General features: G+C 39.6%; 1 protein-coding gene across 1 annotated transcript in view; it reads right to left on the reverse strand.

Moving 5' to 3' along the window:
* SPTLC2 (serine palmitoyltransferase long chain base subunit 2) overlaps positions 1–20,814 on the reverse strand; it is a 110,944-nt gene that overhangs the window by 80,043 nt on the left and 10,087 nt on the right. Inside the window, exon 2 of the mRNA XM_044231324.1 lies at positions 3,174–3,368. Within this exon, the coding sequence (XP_044087259.1) occupies positions 3,174–3,368 (195 nt within the window). The remainder of the gene's footprint in view (positions 1–3,173; positions 3,369–20,814) is intronic.

The following is a 20,814-nucleotide window of genomic DNA, read 5'->3' on the forward strand; positions in this document are numbered from 1 at the left end:
AGGGGCAGAGGGAAGAGAGAGAGAGAGAGAGAGAAGCAGACTCCCCGTGGAGCAAGGAGCCTGATACAGGGGTGAGGCTCCATCTCGGGACCCCAGGGCCAAGATAAGGCAGCTGCTTAACCAACTGAATGACCCAGGAGCCCCTAACTTATCTTTAGAGTGGGACCATGGGACTCAGTTATACCCAAAGCAACATATGAAGAACCAGCAGAGTTAGTTAAAATAGACTCTCTTTTACAACGGAATGAGGAAGAAAGTAAGGATGTAGTTATAAATACCATTCACTCAGTGAAATGAGGAAGTGGCAACATTATATTTGCATTTTATGATCCAACCAAGCACTTTCCCTAATCTCTTCTAGTGTAACACTTTGAAATTTGCATATCCCTCTCACTACATCTAATCCAGAATCAGAAAACAAACATGCTATACCATAAGGCTGAATGATCTTCCTTCCGTCCAAAAGCTGAATTTTTGTAAGAAAATGGCAGAATTCAGCTGGTTTAACTGTTAATGTTATCTACTGTGAAAATCCCATTGAAATGAATTTGAATAAATTAGCATAGTCCTTCAAATTGCAAATGCCCCCCACCACTGTCCCACATATTTCCTCCTATTACTTCTTCCTCCAAGAATTATTTCCTGATTAACTCAATGCTACTCAGTTATTTTTTTGTTCTACATCTACATACAATTCAAACACTACTTATCTGTATAGGGCTTTACAAAGACCTGCTGGATTGGAAGACTTTGTTTCCTCAACAAAATCAGAAACTACCAAAGAATGAAATCTATGTGTTCTAATACTTTAATACCAAGGTCAAGCACACACAGGCCACCATAATACTCAGGAGCCAATTCACCCTCTGGCACATGAGACAAGTTCCAAACATCATGTACTCTTTCACAAAGTAATCTGGATGCAACTCCATTGTTTCATTCATTCTTCATCACACTTTGACAAAATACCAGCTGTGCAAACTCTCCTGTCACACCCCTGTTCAAAAACTACCCAGATTCCTCACTGCCTACCGAAGTTCGCTTGACATTCACAACCCAATCCCTCATACATCCACATTCCAGGTTCTCCCAAACATCCTTCATGCCTTTGCCTACACCATTCCCTCAGCCAGGACCACTCTCCCCATCAGTCAGCACCCCTGACCTCCACCTTCGCATGTTACTTAGCAGATCTCTACAGGGTGCCCACAGTAGGAGAGGCCCCTGTAAAGGGTTTTTTTGAATATGGGAATAAAACTTTAGCTCCCATTCGTCACAACCACCAACAACTCAGTCTGATAGGAAGATATCAGGCTGTAAATAAGTGACTGAAATACTGGACAAGCCCGTAAGTACACAAGAAGCTCTAACCCACAGCCAGCAGGCCCCACCTGAGCCACGTACAAAATCAACATACTGGCCATGCACTCTAGCCCCAAAGTCTATTTGGGAAGTACAGAGGCAGAAAAAAAGAAGAATCAAAAAAATTTAAGAATGTGTTCTGGTTTTCAATGATCAAAACTAGTTGGCCTACTGGACCAAACTCTGAATACAGGGCTTTGCTGGCATTAGGTATTCAAGAAATACCTTTTTCATGAAATGAATCTGTAGGCATTTCAGGGCAATGAGAAGGAGGACCAGCTCGTGGTGCTGAAGCTAGGAAGGGTGCAGAATGGCTGAAATGAGAGGAAAGAAAGCCTGGATCCTGGGCTCTCCCAGGACCAGAATCTTCAATCCCCGTACTGACTGGTTTTGATCCTTTCTTTCCCCATGTTTCTAGATGCTCCTCTGCCCTTCCCCCCACAGGACCACCACCCCTTCCCAGTATCTAATGGCTCCTCTCTCAATGGTAACTTTGCTGCCACCATATCTACCTCTCTCTTCTAATACCCACAAAAATTGAGAGGTATGATGACCAAAAAAATCTAACTTCGGAAGCCCTTCTCTAATCTAGCATATTCTTTGGGCTAGAGGACAACCTCTCCATACTTCACATGCCAAGAACAAACAGTTTGTTTTTAGAAAAACCGGCATTTCATTCTAATTTTATTTATCTTTGAGAATAGGCAATACATGTAGCCTGTGCAGAACTCTAGAGGGACGAAGAGTATATGGAGGAAAGCGAAGTGAGATCTTCCCCCCAGGGACAATCAATATCATCTCTATTTACAATTACTAAAACAAGATTGCCTTTTTTGTTTTTTTAACCGTGAACAGAGTAGCTCAGCCACATTCTGTTTTTAGGCTTGTTTGGGAAAAGGAGCTATCTGTGAGCCAAACACCTACATATAATGTGCCTATGAGAAAACACATCATGAGTCCTCCAGAACTTCTTTGTCTTCTCAGAAGACTGGAGATACAACTTGAGATACAGCACAACACCATCAACATAAAGAACATGGCTTCTGGCATTTTTACAGACCCATGTCTATGTACCAGCTCTGACACTAAGCAACTCAGGAAATGTTAAATTTTTAACTTGTGAATTTTAGCTTTCTCATTCAGCAAACAGGAATCAATTCTTGTGCTCATTAAATTAGATCTGTTGAATGTGGAGTGCGTAGGTGGATCAGTCGGTTGAGCATCCAACTCTTGGTTTCCACTCATGTCAGGATCTCAGGGTCCAGGGTTGAGCCCAGCCCAGCAACCTGCTCAATACCCTGCAGGGAGTCTGCTTGAGATTCTCTCCCTCTGCCCCTCCCCAACCAGCACATAGGCACGTGTACTCTCTCTCAAATAAAAAAACCTTTAAAAAATAAAAAAAGAAATATGTTAAATGCTTTGATTTCTCCATGCCTTAACCTTGTTTTCCACTTTCTTTGTGAAATACTTTCATTTAACTGCATCTAGAATATTTTTATTTTAATGTGTATATAAATTTCCTTTTTTTTTTTTTTAAAGATTTTATTTATTTATTTGACAGAGAGAGAGAAAGCACACACACAAGCAGGGAGAGCAGCAGAGGGAGAGGGAGAAGCAGGCTCCTGCTGAGAGGGAGCCCAGAGTGGGGCTCAATCCCAGGACCCCAGGATCATGACTTGGGCAGACGGTAGAGGCTTAACCCACTGAGCCACCCAGGTGCCCCACATGTATCCAAATTTCTAAAGAAAAAAATGAGCGAGAATACTAGGATGTCTATAAAAGGTTTCCATACAAAGACTTTTAACAATTACCTGTTGTTCTTTTCTTTCTGTTGCATGATGACACTTTTCAATTCTCCAATGCCTCAAGAAATCTCGAAGGTATCCAAAGAGAGTGAGTACACCATATCCCACATAAGTAAGCACAGCAACCAGCATTGGTGTTTCTTCAAAAGCTTCATTAAATGGTCTTTTGTAAAGTCCTCCATTTTGTGTAACATGATGGATCTAAAACAGAGGTTAAAGACATTTATTTCGATCCCAAGAAAAAGATTACCACCTAAAATCTAATTCCTTACAGATTTGCATAACTTCAGAATTCTCTAATAGTAAAAAAAATCCACTAAGACCTAGCAGGGCATAATTTTTTTCAACAAAAACATTATATGTTATATATACTTTAGATAAACAGCAAAGAAAAAAAAACAAACAGAGAAGTAACTGCCTAAGAACAATGCTTAACACTCATTTCTATCATTATTTGATTTTTTAACTAGATCTTAAAATACTTTGGTTGGATCGTGTATAATTTCCTTTGTTCTAAAAAAGCAGATAAAAAAACGAATCAACAAAGAAAAAGCCTATCCTGAAAAATAGCATTTTAGCTTACAAATGAAGTATTCAAAGTAAATCAGTCCCAGAGCAAACTAAAATATTTATGTTTTCCTGCTATACGGTCTTTTATCCCCCCTGCTCAATAGTCTTAAAGCCACCAGCTGCTGTATTCCAAATAAGGGCCAGCACTAGGCCCCTGTAAAAACCCATGGTTTATTAACAGCTTTTGTCGAGGTAATGCAAATAAAGTATGCACAAAAGTAAAATGCTTATATAAAAGTGTCTAGTACTATACAGAAGTAGAAAGTGGAATGCAACACAAGGGGAAAAACAGTTAAGAGTGATCAGTAACTGGGGGATCTGCGGGGCTCAGTGGGTTAAGCCTCTGCCTTCCACTCAGGTCACAATCTCAGGGTCCTGGGATCCAGTTGGGTGTTGGGCTCTCTTCTCAATGGGGAGCCTGCTTCCCCCCCCCTCTGCCTGTCTCTTTGTCTCTACTTGTGATCTCTCTCTCTCTCTCTCTCTGTCAAATAAATAAATAGAATCTTAAAAAAAAAAAGTTTCTGTCCCCCTTCAGCTTGACCAAAGTATCCATTTCCACTTTAAGATTATCCCTGGTTTCATCCTTTGGAATACTTGAATTTTAATACAGATACCAAGCTATTGCACTTTTGATCTCAGAGCTCAAAGCTCTTTACACTTTGGCCAATCTTAATGGAAATCTTTTATGGAAAAATCTCATCAGAGACGTCTGTGTGTTAACTTTAACCTTAAGTTTGAAACAGCCAACTGCAGTAAGGATGCTCATTCACTATTCAGCAGGAACATATTTTCAACTGCACACTGTACTAGAATTACGAAAAACCCCTATTTTTATGAAAGAATAAAAGATTCTTTCTTGGCCTCTCAGGCAACTTGATCCAAGGATTAAATATATTTTAGAATATTATATCCCAATAATATTCTTTTGGGAAAACTATCTGTATGCTGCAAGTTAGAACAGCTGGAAAAGAAACAGTTGTTCTAGACAAGGGAAAGGCCTTTCAGAAAGGCATGATACTTGGAATCTGGTGGCACCGCTTCAGTTGGATGGCCTAAAGAACTTCGGAAAACCATATGTAAAACTGATATGCATCTTCATCAATCTCTTCCTCAAAGAGGTGGAAGTCTGTGTCAATGTTTACTACTTAAACTTTTATGCAGGAACAAGGTTGAAATGTATTTAGAACAGAATAGCTAGAAGAAAGCCAATAACTGAAGAGATTGTTTAAAAATTAATACAGCATATAAATAAGTTATTAAGCTGGACAAAGCAAATCAAAAATACTTAAGACACAACAAAAATAATATTCTTTTTTTTAAAGGCTTTATTTATTTATTTGATGGACAGAGATCACAAGTAGGCAGAGAGGCAGGCAGAGAAAGAGAGGGAAGCAGGCTCCCTGCTGAGCAGAGCCCAAAGCGGGGCTGGATCCCAGGACCCTGGGGGTCATGACTTGAGCTGAAGGCAGAGGCTTTAACCCACTGAGTCACCCATGTGCCCCCCAAAATAATATTCTGATTATCTCTTTAAAAAACTGTATCTAGGAACACCTGGGTGGCTCAGGCAGTTAATTGTCTACCTTCAGCTCAGGTCGTGATCCCAGGGTCCTGGGATCAAGTTCCCTGTCAGGCTCCTTGCTCAGGAGGGACCCTGCTTCTCCCTCTGCCTGCTGCTCCCCCTGCTTGTGCTCTCTGACAAATAAATAAAATCTTAAAAGAAAAAAAAAGTATATAAAAGAACACTGTATTTAATACCAGTACCCAACTCTCCTTAACTCTGGAACTGTTTTCTCTCAATAGAACATACTAGTAAAAAGTAAGGCAATTTTCAGAGCTCCTAAGTCTCTAACAAATGTTTGACAGATTTGTCTGTCAGGAATGCTGTGGGTGGATCTCTTTAAAAGATATCTCCTTGATCTGAGACACACCCAAACCAGCACGACCATGTACATTCATGCAGTTGGCTGGACTGTCTAGGAAGGAAGAAGTTAAATCATGAGTTTGCTTTTACATACTGTGATTCTATCACAATGCCACTTTAAATTAACTGCATTTTAAGGAACTGAGATTCAGCTATTAAGTAACTTTTAGAAAAAAGTCACTCAAAACATGATCATTCAGGGTGAGAATGTACAGGCCAAGTGATATGCAAACCTCTGAAAGTTGACAGAATCTTAGAAATTAGAGGAAAAAATCACCTACTCTTCAATTACTGATGCCAAATTTTATTTTTGACATGATTGAAATCCAGTAGTATTACTACATCTGAAACTAAAGATGTACTATATGCTGGCTAATTGAATTTAAATAAAAAATGGGAAAAAAAAAAAAAGGTAGTATTACCACCATCTTATACATGTATCATGTTCCATAAGGGAAAGCACCAGGCTTATTTTGCTCATTATGGCACATCGCACTCAGGAGAACATGTATTAAGTGCTAACAAATAGTAAGTACTCAGCAATGGTTCCTTTTATTACTATCAATATTAGAGAAAGTGGCACCTTACAGGAGCTCAATAAGCATTTGTTGAATGAATGAAAATACACATTATGCTTTTTGCTCTTTCGACAGTAAGTACCAGAGGGCTTTAAACAAGTTACAGTAATTACACAATTCGTATTAGGACCTTTCCAGATCCCACATCTAATACCTTAGTCTCAACTACATTGGAGGTCAAATTCACACTGAACAAAACATGGGCTACAAACTCTTCCAGGGTATTTTATATTCTGGATCCACTAAGCAAGAGGGCTCTTAAGAGGCCTTTCATTCATTCTAACGAGAATTATACTTTCAACAAGACAATAAAAAAAAATTATATTACTCCCTCCAGGGGTTAAAAAAAAAAGTTGTCAGTCTGCTCACATTAAACAGGTAAGAGTGTAACAATGCTAGTATTATTAATCAAGGGAAGATTTAAGGACTCCAAAGAAAACCAAGATATGTTTGCTTGAAAAGTAACATATTTTTTTCAATAAAATGCAAAAGAAAAAAAGGCCAAAGAAGAAATTTTTTTTTCGGTCAAAATCATAAGCACATTATCATAAAATACATTACAAGAAGAGGAGAGGGGAAAAAAAAACAAACCAATAACCCATTTTGTTCACATGCCTGAAGGCCATCAATTATACTCATTAAACAGCTGAAAAAAGACTCTTAACCAAAGCAGTAATGGAAAGGTATAATCAAGAGAAACCATAAACAATATACATGCACTAAAATCACCTGGAAGGAGACACAGAAATTGAAGTGGGGAGTGGGATAGAGGCAAAACGCCTACTTCCTATTTAAAAACCTCTGAACCGGGGCGCCTGGGTGGCTCAGTGGGTTAAAGCCTCTGCCTTCGGCTCAGGTTGTGATCCCAGGGGTCCTGGGATCGAGCCCCACATTGGGCTCTCTGCTCGGCAGGGAGCCTGCCTCCCCCTCTCTCTCTGCCTACCTCTCTGCCTACTTGTGGTCTCTGTCTGTCAAATAAATAAATAAAATCTTAATAAATAAATAAAACCTCTGAACCAATCTGATTTTTCATTTTTAACAGAGTACACATTACTGAATTTTCGTAAGAAATGTTTAAACTGAGGGCGCCCGGGTGGCTCAGTTGGTTAAGCAACTGCCTTCAGCTAGGGTCATGGCTCCCAGCTCCATGGGGAGTTTGCTTCTCCCTCTGACCTTCTTCCCTCTAATGCTCTCTCTCTTTCTCTCTCTCAAATAAATAAATAGATCTTTTTAAAAAGTTATTTTAAAAATGTTTAAACAATTTTCTCACTGATTTTATTCACTTTTGGGCTAAAACAGAGTTAATAAAAGCAACATATGCCTCTCATGATAACCTGAGGTCTCTATCTACAGCCTCTCCAGAGAATTCTCATCTACCGGCTAGATCTCAAACAGACTGTAAACGCTGGTAAGTATGCACAAATCTCCATGTCAATTCCAAATTTCCCCCAGAACTCCAAATGTACATTTCCACTTGCCACCTGTAAGTTCCACATGGACATCCCAACTCAACCGGTCTAAAGCTGAACCTCTCTCACCACCTTCACTCCTCCCTCAACTGAAATCAGATTATCCTCCTCTGTCACCCACCCGGCTGGTAGCATCACCACCCAGTCCACCCAGTCTCCCAAGTTTGGAGTCATCTTTAGCTCCACCTCATTTTCAGACTTCATTCTAGAACCAGTAATGAATTTTTGTGCCTTAGTTCAAGACCTTCTTGTGGGACACCAGGGAATTTTAAGGAGGCTGGAAATGTTCTACATCTTGAGAGAGGTCCTGGAGACACTGTACACACATGGAGTGTATATGTCATGGAGGATATATTTTACGCACTTATCTGAATGTATGTTATCCTCAGTTTAAAAAAAAACAAAACCAAAAAACCCTCAGTGTCTCTTTCTTCGTTGAACCACTGCAATACCCTCCTTTTCTTGTCTGGTCTCCCTGCCACGGAGACCCTCTCCACATCGCAATTATCCTTCCAGTCACACCAAACTTCCTGCCAGAGTCTTTCCAACAAGAATCCTCCCCTAGATAAGGAGCGCAAATCTCCTAATGGTAATAAAGCAATAATAAATAATGTTCACTGTGAAAAGTCAAGAGGCAGTAAAATAAGCATTTGAAAATGTGGAGGTAAACACAGGAGATGAAAAAAAGAGAAGAGAGCAGGAGACTGTGGCATATTTCATAACAAGCTTTGTGGAACTATCTGATGCTTGGAAACCACGTGCTACAGGTGTTTGGAATTCTTAGATCCTACAGGACTGGACCACAGAGCCAGAAATTGTGCTATTTTCAAGATAAGAAAAGAATAATTCCAAAGACAGTTTAAAGATCATCAGGGAACCCTTCTCAGTTTCAAAGGTGAGGCAACCATCACTTCAGATAGAATCAATAGGTAAGTGCCTCGGAAAGGAAGCCTGAAGCATAGGGGGTAGAGGTGAGTGACCCCAATCTCAATGGGTCCAGAGGCATAGAATCAAACCAAAGAGGATTATTCTTGATCCTTAAGATCTCGTGGAATTTGCCTTACTAAATTTTGGACTTGGTTGGGACCCACCACCCCTTTCTTCCTTCTGATTTCTCTCTTTTGGAATGGGAATGTCGATCCTCTGCCTGTCCCACCACCATATTTTTGAAGCACGTAACTTACATGCTTCAAGAGCTCACAGCTGGAGAGGAACTGTCTTAGGATAAGTTGTATTTCGCCTTTCACTCATATCACATGATTTGGACTACGGACCTTAAAGTTAATGCTGGAATGAGTTAAGACTCTTGAGGTTGCTGGGACAGAACAAAAGTATCTTGCAGGCAGGAATATGATTTTAGAGGGAGGGCAGAACGTTACAAGCTGAATGTTTGTCTCCCCCTCTGCTACCTCATTCATATATTGAAGCTCCAGTGTGATGCCATTTCAAAATAGGGCCTTTGGGAGGTAATGAGGGTTACATTAGGTCATGAGGGTTAGCATCATAATGTAATTAGTGCCCTTATAAGGAAGGCAGAGATCTCCACTGAAGAATGGCCCCATGAACACACTATGAGAAAGCTATCTGCAGGTCAGGAAGATGCCTCACCAAGAACTCAGTCTGCCAGAAACCTGATCTTGGACTTCCTGAACCGTGACAAACATCTGTTGTTTAAGCAACCTCATCTGTGGTATTTCGTTAGAGCAGCCCAAGCTGCCTAACACAAAGGTAAAGGGAGAGAATGTATACAACCTACTCCCAACTGGTTCAGGAAAAAGTAATTGTGTGGTGTGGTATCGTGTGTGTAGAGAGAGAGAACAATGGAGAATTTTCTGCATGAACCATTTGAGGCAGGTGCAGTTATGATGTACCTTTATACATTAGTGTGTCTCTCTAAAAAACAAAGATATTCTATGGCTCAGTGGGTTAAGCTGCTGCCTTCGGCTCGGGTCGTGATCTCAGGGTCCTGGGATCGAGTCCCGCATCTGGCTCTCTGCTCATCGGGGAGACTGCTTCCCTCTCTCTCTCTGCCTGCCTTTCCGTCTACTTGTGATTTCTCTCTGTCAAATAAATAAATAAAATCTTTAAAAAAAAAAAAAAAGATATTCTCTTACATAACTAAAGAACAGTTTTCAAAATCAAGAAACCAATACATACTAATTAATATCTAGTCTACAGACTTCACTTAAATTTTGCCAATGGTCCTAATAATGTCTTTATAGAAAAAAAAAAGTCCTAGCTCATGTGTTGCATTCTATCTCTCTAGTTTCAGAACAGAGAAAAAGGTAAGGTTTGATTACCCTGTACACTGATGTATAACGAATGATCCTAAGCAGAAGTTTCGAGAATCCCATGAAAGAACACAGGGTAACTATGTAATGATGCAAAAATGGGGAAATAATTAGTGGGAAACAAAAGCACGCAACAAATAGATATGAACAAATAGATATTTGAACAAATAGATATATTCCTGCTGAATGTGACAACAGTATGACAGAACCCACCCACCTGGCAGATAGTTTGGAACATTAAAAAAAAAAAATTAACATCCAATATGAACACCCATTATTCTTCGGCAATCAAAGGACTGCCACCATGTCTTTTCTGCTAAACAAACCCCATTCACTTCCAGTAGTATGTTCTGTTGTTCCTTAAAACTAGTTCTGCTGAAATGGCCCTTCTTTGGAATTTTACTGAAATGTACTAGCCTCTCCCTACTGCACACCATACATGCTGAAGAAAAGAGTCTGGAGCTTTGTACCAGTCACACGAGGATTCACACTCTGAACACATATTTCCAGAAGTGTCCTCAGTTTTCCACAGGCAACTGTTGAAAATTAGGGAGTCCATATTTTTTCTTGCAATTGGGATAAATTCCCTACTTTTGGTCAGTAAGTATCTTCTGTGGATGGGCTGGAAGTGCTTCCAAAGCTCGCTGGGAAACAAACGTGTTTTGACATTATGTGATTTTCCTCTTTGAAAACTCAGAAACGGAGACAGCCACGTGTGCGTGCCCTGGCACGTTTTCAGCTCAGTGGCACCTCGTGCACTTGGGCAGCAAGGCTGTGCCCCGGAATCACCGCCCTCCCCTGCCACTACATCTCCTCTGGAGCACCTTCCGACCTCCAGATAAGCATCGTGGCGCAACAGGGGATGCTGCGGTCAGGAGATGGGAGTACCAGGGCAGTTCTGCCAGATTCTACACCTGGGTCCGAACATTCTTCCACCTCTGACCTGTTCTGTAACTCCATGCCCTCCACGCGGTTCTGGAGTGGACAGCGCCTGAGGGACTACATGGTTCACATCACTTTTGCTTCTCTGCAGATGGTCTCTGATACATGGGGGTAGGCCCCTGGTGGCCACATCTGTGCAGCAGGACCGTGTTCCTGGGTCCTAACTGACTGGCATGGGGGTAAGCACCTATGCCAAAATGAACCTAACGGGATTTAGATTTAGATTTCAATAGGTTAAGAGAGTGAAGGGCACTAGACCTCCAACATCCTCAAGAAAAGGTCTGTAAACTCCTGCTACTGAAGTCCCAGGTGCTGTGCTTTTTCCTGCCTGACTTTTCTGAGTTATTCGTCAGTTCTACCCAACTACTCCCTCCTTTTGTTTATTTTTTGCATGCCTATCATTCTTGCAATAAATCACCTTTTGGTTTAGATAGGGTCAGTTTCTGTTGCTATCAACTGAAAAAAATTACAAGGTATTGAAGGACATGAAATTCTCATTGCCTGCTCTAACTAAACAGTTTTCAGGTTCCCATTAATACACATGAAGACAGACCAAAAAAAGAAAACAAAAAATCTGAACTAGTATTTTTAAAAAGGGCAACAGAAAACCACAGATCAAAATGCCAAAACACGTTTGTTATCCAGCGAGCTTTAGAAGCACTTTTCAGCCTACTCCACAGAAGATACTAATTGACCAAAAGTAGGAAATTTATCCTGACTGCAAGAAAAAATGTGGACTCCCTACTTTTCAGAAGCTGCCTATGGAAAAAAGAGGACACTTCTGGAAATATATATTCAGAGTGTAAAAATTCAGACAACATCTGTCTGCTAACTTTGCCTAACTACAGAGAACATGCTCATAACCATTAATAAAGACTCTTTCATGGTTGAAAATCATAAACCAAAGGGGTATGATAGATTATTTAGTACAAGAGCTTAAGAAAATTGACTGTTTAGGAAAAAAACTGGTTAGAGCTTCTCCTCACACCATACTATGACAAAGACGGCTAACTGGCTCCCTATGGACACCCTCCCTATATTCCCTTTAGTGATAGAACCTCAGTTTTAGCTGGGTCCATGGACACCCGGCTTACAGTCTACATCTCCCGATCTCTCCGGCGGCTGCATAGCCATGTGATGAAATTCTGGCCAAAGAGGAAATGAGCAGAAGGGACAGGTACCAGAGCTGGATTACAGCCTTGAAACAGCAAGTGCTCTCCTTCCACTTCTCTCTCCCCATGGCTTGCAATGGAGATGGGTTGAGACTGAGATGTGAATAAAAACATCCTAAAAGATTAAGGAACAACAAAGAGGATGAGATAGCTCATAATCTACCTACCAAGTGTGATCAGTCTACCTTCAGACTTTCTGTAGAGAAATCATCTCTAAACTGTGTGAGCAACTTTATTTTTATGTCCTATTTACAGCAACAAAAACCAAAAAAATAGAAAAATAAATGCTTCTAGGTTAAAATTAATAGGTAGAGGCAAGCCATCAATTTCACAGAACAACTAGATAAAACAACATAGATTAGTTAAGACAAAAAATAGTTTTTAAAACTATTTAAACTATTAAACTGCAGGTCCATGCAAACCAAAGAGGGCAAGATACACTAAAATTCCAGAGAGGGAAGAACCTTTCCTTAGTGAGCTGAAATTGCTAGTCATTTTCTCTCCTGGTAGTATTTGCAGAACGTGAGCATGAATGACCATAACTGGGTTTGCCATAAGCAGAAATCTGCTAAGAGAAAGAAAAACCAGTGGAGCTTATGACAGCTCTATAGGATGGTGTGACAGACTAAATTCTAGCACAGCCCCAGATGCAAGGCCAGTTTTCTGCACAGGACACTTATCAAGTGCTAGAGAAGCTGGAGAGCTGGACTAGACAGGTGACTTGAAATCAACCACAATCTTACAATGCTTAGCAGATAAAGTCATAGTAAAGGGAGGGGCCTGCAACAAACACACAGTGGATCCCAGCCTTAGACATCCTTTCTACAAAGGAGCTCAAAATCAGCATAATCATCTCATTCTTCTCAACAAATATTTCATTTCTGTATGTCAAGGACTGTACTCTGTACTGGAAAATAAAAAGAGGAGATACTCCGGGGTGCCTGGCTGACTATGTCAGTGGAGTGCATGAATCTTGGTCTCGAGGTTATGAGTTTGAGCCCCACACTGGTGTAGAGACTACTGAAAAATAAAATCTTTTTTTAAAAAAAGGAGATTAAAAAGGGCAGTGGGTGGCTCAGTGAGTTAAGCCTCTGCCTTTTCGGCTCAGGTCATGATCTCAGGGTTCTGGGATCCAGCTCCACATGGGACTCTCTGCTCAGTGGGGAACCTGCTTCCCCCCTCTCTCTGCCTGCTGCTCTGCCTACTTGTGATCTCTCTCTCTCTCTGTGTCAAATAAATCAATAAAATCTTTTTTTTAAAAAAAAAAGGAAATAAAAAAGTAAGAAATAGGGGTGCCTGGGTGGCTCAGTGGGTTAAGCCTCTGTCTTCAGCTCAGGTCATGATCTCAGGGTCCTGGGATCGAGCCCCACATGGGGCTCTCTGCTCGGCGGGGAGCCTGCTTCCCCCTCTCTCTGCCTGCCTCTCTGCCTGCTTGTGATCTCTGTCAAATAAATAAATTTTAAAAAAAAAGTAAGAAATAATCCTATTATTCACAAATTCTTCAGGTGTTTTTTTTTCCACCAAAGGATGCAAAGAACAGCATGGTTTTTGAGATAAAAAAGAATAAGGAAACTATTTGAAAGAATATTGTCAAAAGGGATTTACATTTAAATATCCAGGATAAAAAATACAAAGTGAAAAGCATTTCTTTTACGAGTGATTCTCACTCTTCCTCTTCACATGACTAAATGACAACACCAAAAACAGAAGATTAAGCAATCTGTCTAGTCATAAGAAAACTCAACTCAAAGTTGGGATTAGAATCCAAGTCTTTACATTTTCCACTTACTGCCATTTCTTAGTCATATTTCTGAGATTTTCTATGGATCCAGTTTTTCTTCAATGATTTCAGAAATACTACAACTTAGTCTGATCATTGTAAAATCATCATTAAAATTAGACTTTCACTTTAAACTCACCCTTTGTGCTCCTTTTTGCTCTTCATATAGAATTAGTTAATTTCGCCGTCCATATGACTAGCTATACTTGGACTGAGGTAAGTAGTTATATGAGCTTCCTCTGTTAAGAAAATGTCTGTTTTTAGGAAATCAGAACACTAATTTTGCTGTCCTAGAAATAACCTGCTTCCTTTGCCTCTATATACAAGCCAAGCCTGTACAGGAGGCGATGAAGATACTGTCCTTTAGCAAGTACGGCAGCTTTCTGACAGGTAGCTCTTTTACAGTCCCATCGTGATCGCAGACCAGGTTTCTCAGCCCAGCCTCACGGCATTTCAAATCAAGGTGAGAAAGGGAGAAATGGCAGAAAATCAGGCTGACAGGTTTCCCCTCCTCTAAGGGAAGCACTCAGCATCAACTCACAGCTTAGACCTCTCGTAAGACAATGGGAATGGGAGTTACAGAAGTTGCACCACTGGCCACGCTGCTCCTTAGGAAGAACTAACAGAAAGGCGATAAAGTAGAGTGGGTCTGTGCCATTTCCGGACCACTGGACCATCACCAGCCTGTTCTTATTCCTCCTCACAAGCTGTCACCACTACCAGGACTGCTCAGTAAGCCCCTGCTGACTTGAACCACCTGCAAGCCCAAAACACTAACAACTGCGCTCTGGGTGTCTTTAATGTCGCACGTATCACAACCTGTTTCTTGCGGATGTTTATGTGATTTTGGGCAAGTGTTTTTTTACCAGCCAGCAAGTACATATGAAATAGCATACTGTAACTAACACAAATAGATAAAAATCTACGCAACACACAGTTTTATCAAAACTTAACAATTAGCTTATAGGCTTTAGATCTTGTTTTTTCCCACTAAATAAAACATTCAAGTTATCGTTGATTTCATTCTTTCACGTATTCCGCGGATACTTACTAAGCCTCTACAACGAGCTAAGCATGATCTGAGAGCTAGAATACAATGCCATACGCTCCAGTGGGAGAAGCAGACAATAAATAATCAAGCAGATATACCAATAAATACCAATATTTATTGGTATTTATAGCAATACAGATATACCAACAAAATACCCGGCAGTTTGTAAATTCTATAACAAGGGGGAAAAAAAAATCATGGCAAGAGGTGGCCAAGGATAACCTCTCCAAAAGAAGTAAGGGGTAGGCAAAATCTACACAGAGGTGGGAAGAAAGCTAAGAAGTTTTCCAGGCGGAGCTAAAGTGAGGACACAAGCCTAGGTCAGGAGCACTCCCTGTGTTCGGGGAAGGGCAGAGAGGCCCGCCTGGCTGGAGGACAGTGACCTGGGAGGACATGTTCGGAGCCAATGATACAGAGCATTGTAAACCAACAGAAACCGTCTTTTGTTGTCAGTGATAAGAAGCTCTCTGGAGAGCGTCATGCTCTGATTCATGTTAAAGCAGTTCCCCAATTCTTTTAAAAGTTTGTCCTAGAGAAGTGCTATTTTAACCCTTTTCCCCCAAAAGTATAAAAGCTACTCTTAATTTGCTGTTTATCACCTGTTTAAAAATAAATATCTTTTTAAAAAATATTTTATTTATTTATTTTTTAAATTTATTTGACAGAGAGAGACCGCGAGAGAGGAACACAAGGAGCAGGAGAGGGAGAAGCTGGCTCCCTGTGGAGCAGGGAGCCGATGCACGGCTCAAACCCAGGACTCTGGGATCATGACCTGAGCCGAAGGCAGACACTTAAAGACTGAGCCACCCAGGCACTGCCAAAATAATACCTTTCTTACATAAATACATAGCCATAAACAATACAGTATTGCCCTGCATGTTTTTAATCCTTATATACATATCATACTGTATGTATCTTTCTGCAAGTTTTGTTTAACAATATGTGTCTGAGATTTGCCCATGTGTATAATACAGATCTAGATTAATCTTTCCAGTGCTATATTCGTTGTAACAATATGCCATACTGGTTTTTTTTGTTTGTTGTGGGGGTGGGGATGGGTGGATAAGTCATGCTCCTACTGATGAAAAGCTAGATTACTTCCAACTTTTTGTTCTTATGTTTTTACAGTAAACTTTCTTAAACACGTCTCCTTGTGCCATGAGCAGAATTTCTTCCGAAAACCATGTGACACAGGTTGAACTGATCCTCCCAAAAGTAATGTGTTGAAATCCTAAGCCCTAATACCTCACATATTACATGTACATAAGGTTGATATAAAAATGTTCTTTCTTGGGCGCCTGGGTGGCTCAGTGGGTTAAGCCGCTGCCTTCGGCTCAGGTCATGGTCTCAGGGTCCAGGATCGAGCCCCACAACAGGCTCTCTGCTCAGCAGGAAACCTGCTTCTCCCTCTGTCTCTGCCTGCCTCTCTGCCTAACTGTGATTACTTTCTCTCTGTCGAATAAATAAATAAAATCTTAAAAAAAAAAAAAAAAAAAAGATGTTCTTTCTTAGTGTAAGCCGGAACAAAAATGTTTGAAAACCTCAGCTGCTGTATATGCCCACAGACAAACTGCATAGGGTAGTCATTAGGAATGTGTATTTCAACTTTTGTAGAAATTGCAAATTGTTCTCCAAGGCAACTGTACCAATTTGTGCTAAAAGCGCCTGTATACAGTTCCCTTTGCAACATCAGATTGTCAACCTTTACTATGATCGTATCTTTACAGCTTTCAAAAGCTACAGATGAAAACAGTTACTTAACAGTTTTAATTTATAGTAACTTGAACAAAGTGAGGATGGGCATATTCATATATTTTCCAATCAAGTTCCTTCTTTCCTATGAATTGACAGTTCCTTCTTTCGCCCATTTTTCTCCTGGAGTGCATGCTTGTTTCTCCCTAATTTATAAGGCTTTCTGACCCGGATACTAACCCTTTCTCAGTGATATGCTAAAAAAATGTCTCCTCCCAGTCCACAGCTTGTTTTTTCACTTTTGGTGTCACTTTGTTTATGATGTCATATTTTATTGAAATAGAATAAATAAGTCATTAAATTTGTTCTTTCCAAGTGTACAGTTCAATGGTTTTTATTATATTCACACAGTGGTACAACCATCACCACAACTTAATTTTAAAACATTTTCATAACCCCAAAAATAAACTCCACCCCTGGCCCTGGCAAACTCCTAGTCAACATTCTGTCTTTATGGATTTACCTATCCTAACATTTCATGCTAGGGGAATCATGCAGTACAGAGCCTTTTATGTCTGGCTTGTTACGCTACACATAATGTTTCTTTCATCCATGTTGTGACACGTATCAGTTATTTATTCCTTTTTATTGCTGAAGAATATTCCACTGTAAGATTATACTATATTTTATCTGTTCATAAATTTATGGATATTTGGCTTGTTTCCACCTTTTGACTAGTAGGAATAATGCTCCTATAAGCATTCATGTAGAAGTTTTTGTGTGTACGTATGTCTCATTTTTCCAGGGAGAAGAAATGGTGAATCATATGGTAAGTTTATGTTTAACACTTTAGGAACTGTTTTCCAAAGTGGCTATATGATCCCACCAGCAATGTATAAGCGTTCCAATTTCTCCACATCGCCACCAACACTTGTTAATGGCTTTTTTTTTTAAAGATTTTATTTATTTATTTGACATACAGAAATCACAAGTAGGCAGAGAGACACAGAGAGAGGAAGAAGCAGGCTCCCTGCTTAGCAGAGAGTCCTATGTGGGGCTCCATCCCAGGACCCTGGGATCATGACCTGAGCTGAAGGCAGAGGCTTTAACCCACTGAGCCACCCTGGCGCCCCTTGTTAATGGCTTTTTATCTTAACTATCCCAGTGTGTATGAAGTGGTATTTCACTATGGTTTTGATTTGCACTTCCCTAATTGACTGACACAGAGCATCTTTCCATGGGGTTATGAGCCATCTGTACATCTTCTTCAGAGAAACCATCTATTCAAATCCTTTGCCTATTTGAAAATTGAGTTGTCTTCTTATTGTTGAGTTGTAAGTGTCATTACATATTCCAGATAATAAATCCCTTATCTACTATAGGATTTCAAATATTTTCTCCCATACTATGGATTTTCTTTTCATTCTCTTGATGGTGTCCTTAGAAATACCAAAGTACAAAAAATTACAAAAGTTCATTTCGACCTACTCCAAGGTTGCTTATACCTTTAGAGTCATATCTAAAAATCCACTGCCTAATCAAAATTCACAAAGATTTATACCTATGTGTTTTCCTAAAAATCTGACAGTTCTTAACTCTTACATTTAGGTCTTTGGTCCATTTTGAGTTAATTTTTTTGTATATGGTATGAGGTAGACATCCAAATTAGTTTTTTTGCATGTGGATATCCAGTTTTCCCCACACTATTAGTTGAAAAGGCCATCCTTCGCCCCCTTGAACTGTCTCAGTACACTTACAGAAAAATCAACTGACCATAAATTAAGGGTTTATTTCTGGACTCTCAATTATAGTCCATTGATCTCTAAGTATATCTTTATGGCAGTACCATACTATCTTGATTACTATGGCTTTATGGGGAGTTCTGAAATCAGGAAGGGTGAGTCCTCCAGCTTACTTCTTCATTTTCAACACCTTGTCTCTCCTGGGTTTCTTTTATTTCCATATAAATTTTAGGATCAGTTTGTCAATGTCTCCAAAAGAGTCAGCTGGGATTTTGACAGGGGTTGCATTGAATTCATAGAGTATTTCCATCTTAACAATTTTAAGTCTCTCTTTTTAAGTAAGCCTTTTCGCCAACTATGGGGCTTGAACTCACGACTCCAAGATCAGGAGTCCCATGCTCTGGGTCAGTCAGGCACCCCAATAGTAAGTCTTTTTTTTAAAGATTTTATTTATTTATTTGACAGACAGAGATCACAAGTAGGCAGAGAGGCAGGCAGAGAGAGAGGAGGTAGCAAGCTCCCTGCTGAGCAGACAGCCCAATACGAGGCTGGATCCCAGGACCTTGAGATCATGACCTGAGTGGAAGGCAGAGGCTTTAATCCATTGAGCCACCCATGTACCCCAAGTCTTTTTTTTTTTTAAATATTATTTTTTCGTGTTCCAAGAGTCATTGTTTATGCATCACACCCAGTGCTCCATGCCTTCCTTAAAACCTACCAACAGGCTTTCAATTCTAGAACATTGGATGTCTTTGCATTTACTTAGATCCTCTTAAATTTCTTTCAAAATGTTTTGTGGGTTCCAGTGTGCAAGTCTTGTACTATTTGTTAAATTTTTTCCTAAACATTTTCTTTTTGATGCTATTGCATGCAAAAGTTTTATACAGTCAAATCTATCAACCTTTAAAATCTGTGCTTTGGTGCTTTTAGGAAAGTCACTCTATACTCTAAGGTCATAAATATTTTTTCCTAAGTTTTATATTTATTTTTATTTTCACATTTGAGTATCTAACAACCCGGCACTGACTTTATAGACCAGTGTGTGGTGGGGTTATTTTTTTTTTCCCTCTTCTTTTTTCATATAGAAAAAAATTTTTCTTCTTTTGCCATCTTTTTTTCCCCTTCTTCTTCCATATAGAAAACCACCTGTCTCAGCACTAATCCATCCCCCACTGATGTGAAATGCCACCACCATTATCTATCAAACTCCGTATTCATGGGTGCTCCTTCTGGAATAGAAACTGCCACTTTTATTATAGATTTATGCTAAGTCTTATTATCTAATAAAGGTGATTTCTCCCACCTAATTTCTCTTCCTAACTGCCTTGGCTCTTTCTGGTACTTTGCTTTTGAACATGAACTTTAGAATCAATTTGTCAGGAAAGAAAGAATGAAAAAGAGAGTGAAGGAGAGAAAGAAAGACAGAGAAAGAAAAAACCCAAAACATTTAGAGGGTAGGACTCTGCACTGGAACTGCACTGACTTAAAGATCAATTTGAGGAAAGTGACATCTGAACCACATTTTCGCCAAAGGATTTTAGGAACCCAAGACGATTCTGTTACATTATATTTTGAGATACTAGTTTAACTCATTTAAAGATGAGGTTTGGATCACTTAAATTGTTGTCAATTACACTTTAGAAATCAGAAAACTTTAAAAAATATCTCTAAAGCTTCCTTTAAATTCATTTAAAAATGATATTCTGATTCTGATCAGAATCATATATATACACACATTCATATACACATATACTTTCTGAGTGACACTATTTCTAGGCATTTATCCTTATGAAAAAATCAAAAGTGTGAGATATATAAAGTGTTCACATATTTAAAATATGGGGGAAAGTCTACACATCATGCACAGGGATTCATTAAACAAATTACACCATAGATTCATATTATGGAATTTATATACCCCTTAAAAGAATGATGTTTGTCTTACTGATTGATGATAGGATGTATTAATGATATTAAGCAAAAAAAAAAATTGATATTAAGCAATTTATTTTATGTAAAATTACACCCCCTCCCTGCCTATTACACATACACAAACATATATATATATATTTGTATATTTATGTATTTTTTTTTTATGTGTGTGTTTGTCTAGCAGGATATACATCAAAATGATATAGTGGTTATCTCTGGCTTGTAGAATTTCAGGAGATATTTATTTTCTTTATACTTTAATGTGTTAGTTTAATGTTTTGCAAGAATGATGTTTTTCCAACTCTAGTATTTTCACATAAAACTGCATCTAAAGTATGTTGACTTTAAAACAGAAACACTATGGGTTTCTGAGTCACTCCTGGGTGACTCAGTTGGTTAAGCATCTGCTTCAGCTCAGGTCATGATCTCAGGGTCCCAGGATGGAGCCTGGCATCAGGCTCCCTACTCAGCAGGGAGTCTGCTTGTCCCTCTTCCTCTGCCCCTCCC

The sequence above is a fragment of the Neovison vison genome, chromosome 13, assembly GCF_020171115.1.
Source record: "Neovison vison isolate M4711 chromosome 13, ASM_NN_V1, whole genome shotgun sequence".
Classification (NCBI taxonomy): domain Eukaryota; kingdom Metazoa; phylum Chordata; class Mammalia; order Carnivora; family Mustelidae; genus Neogale; species Neogale vison.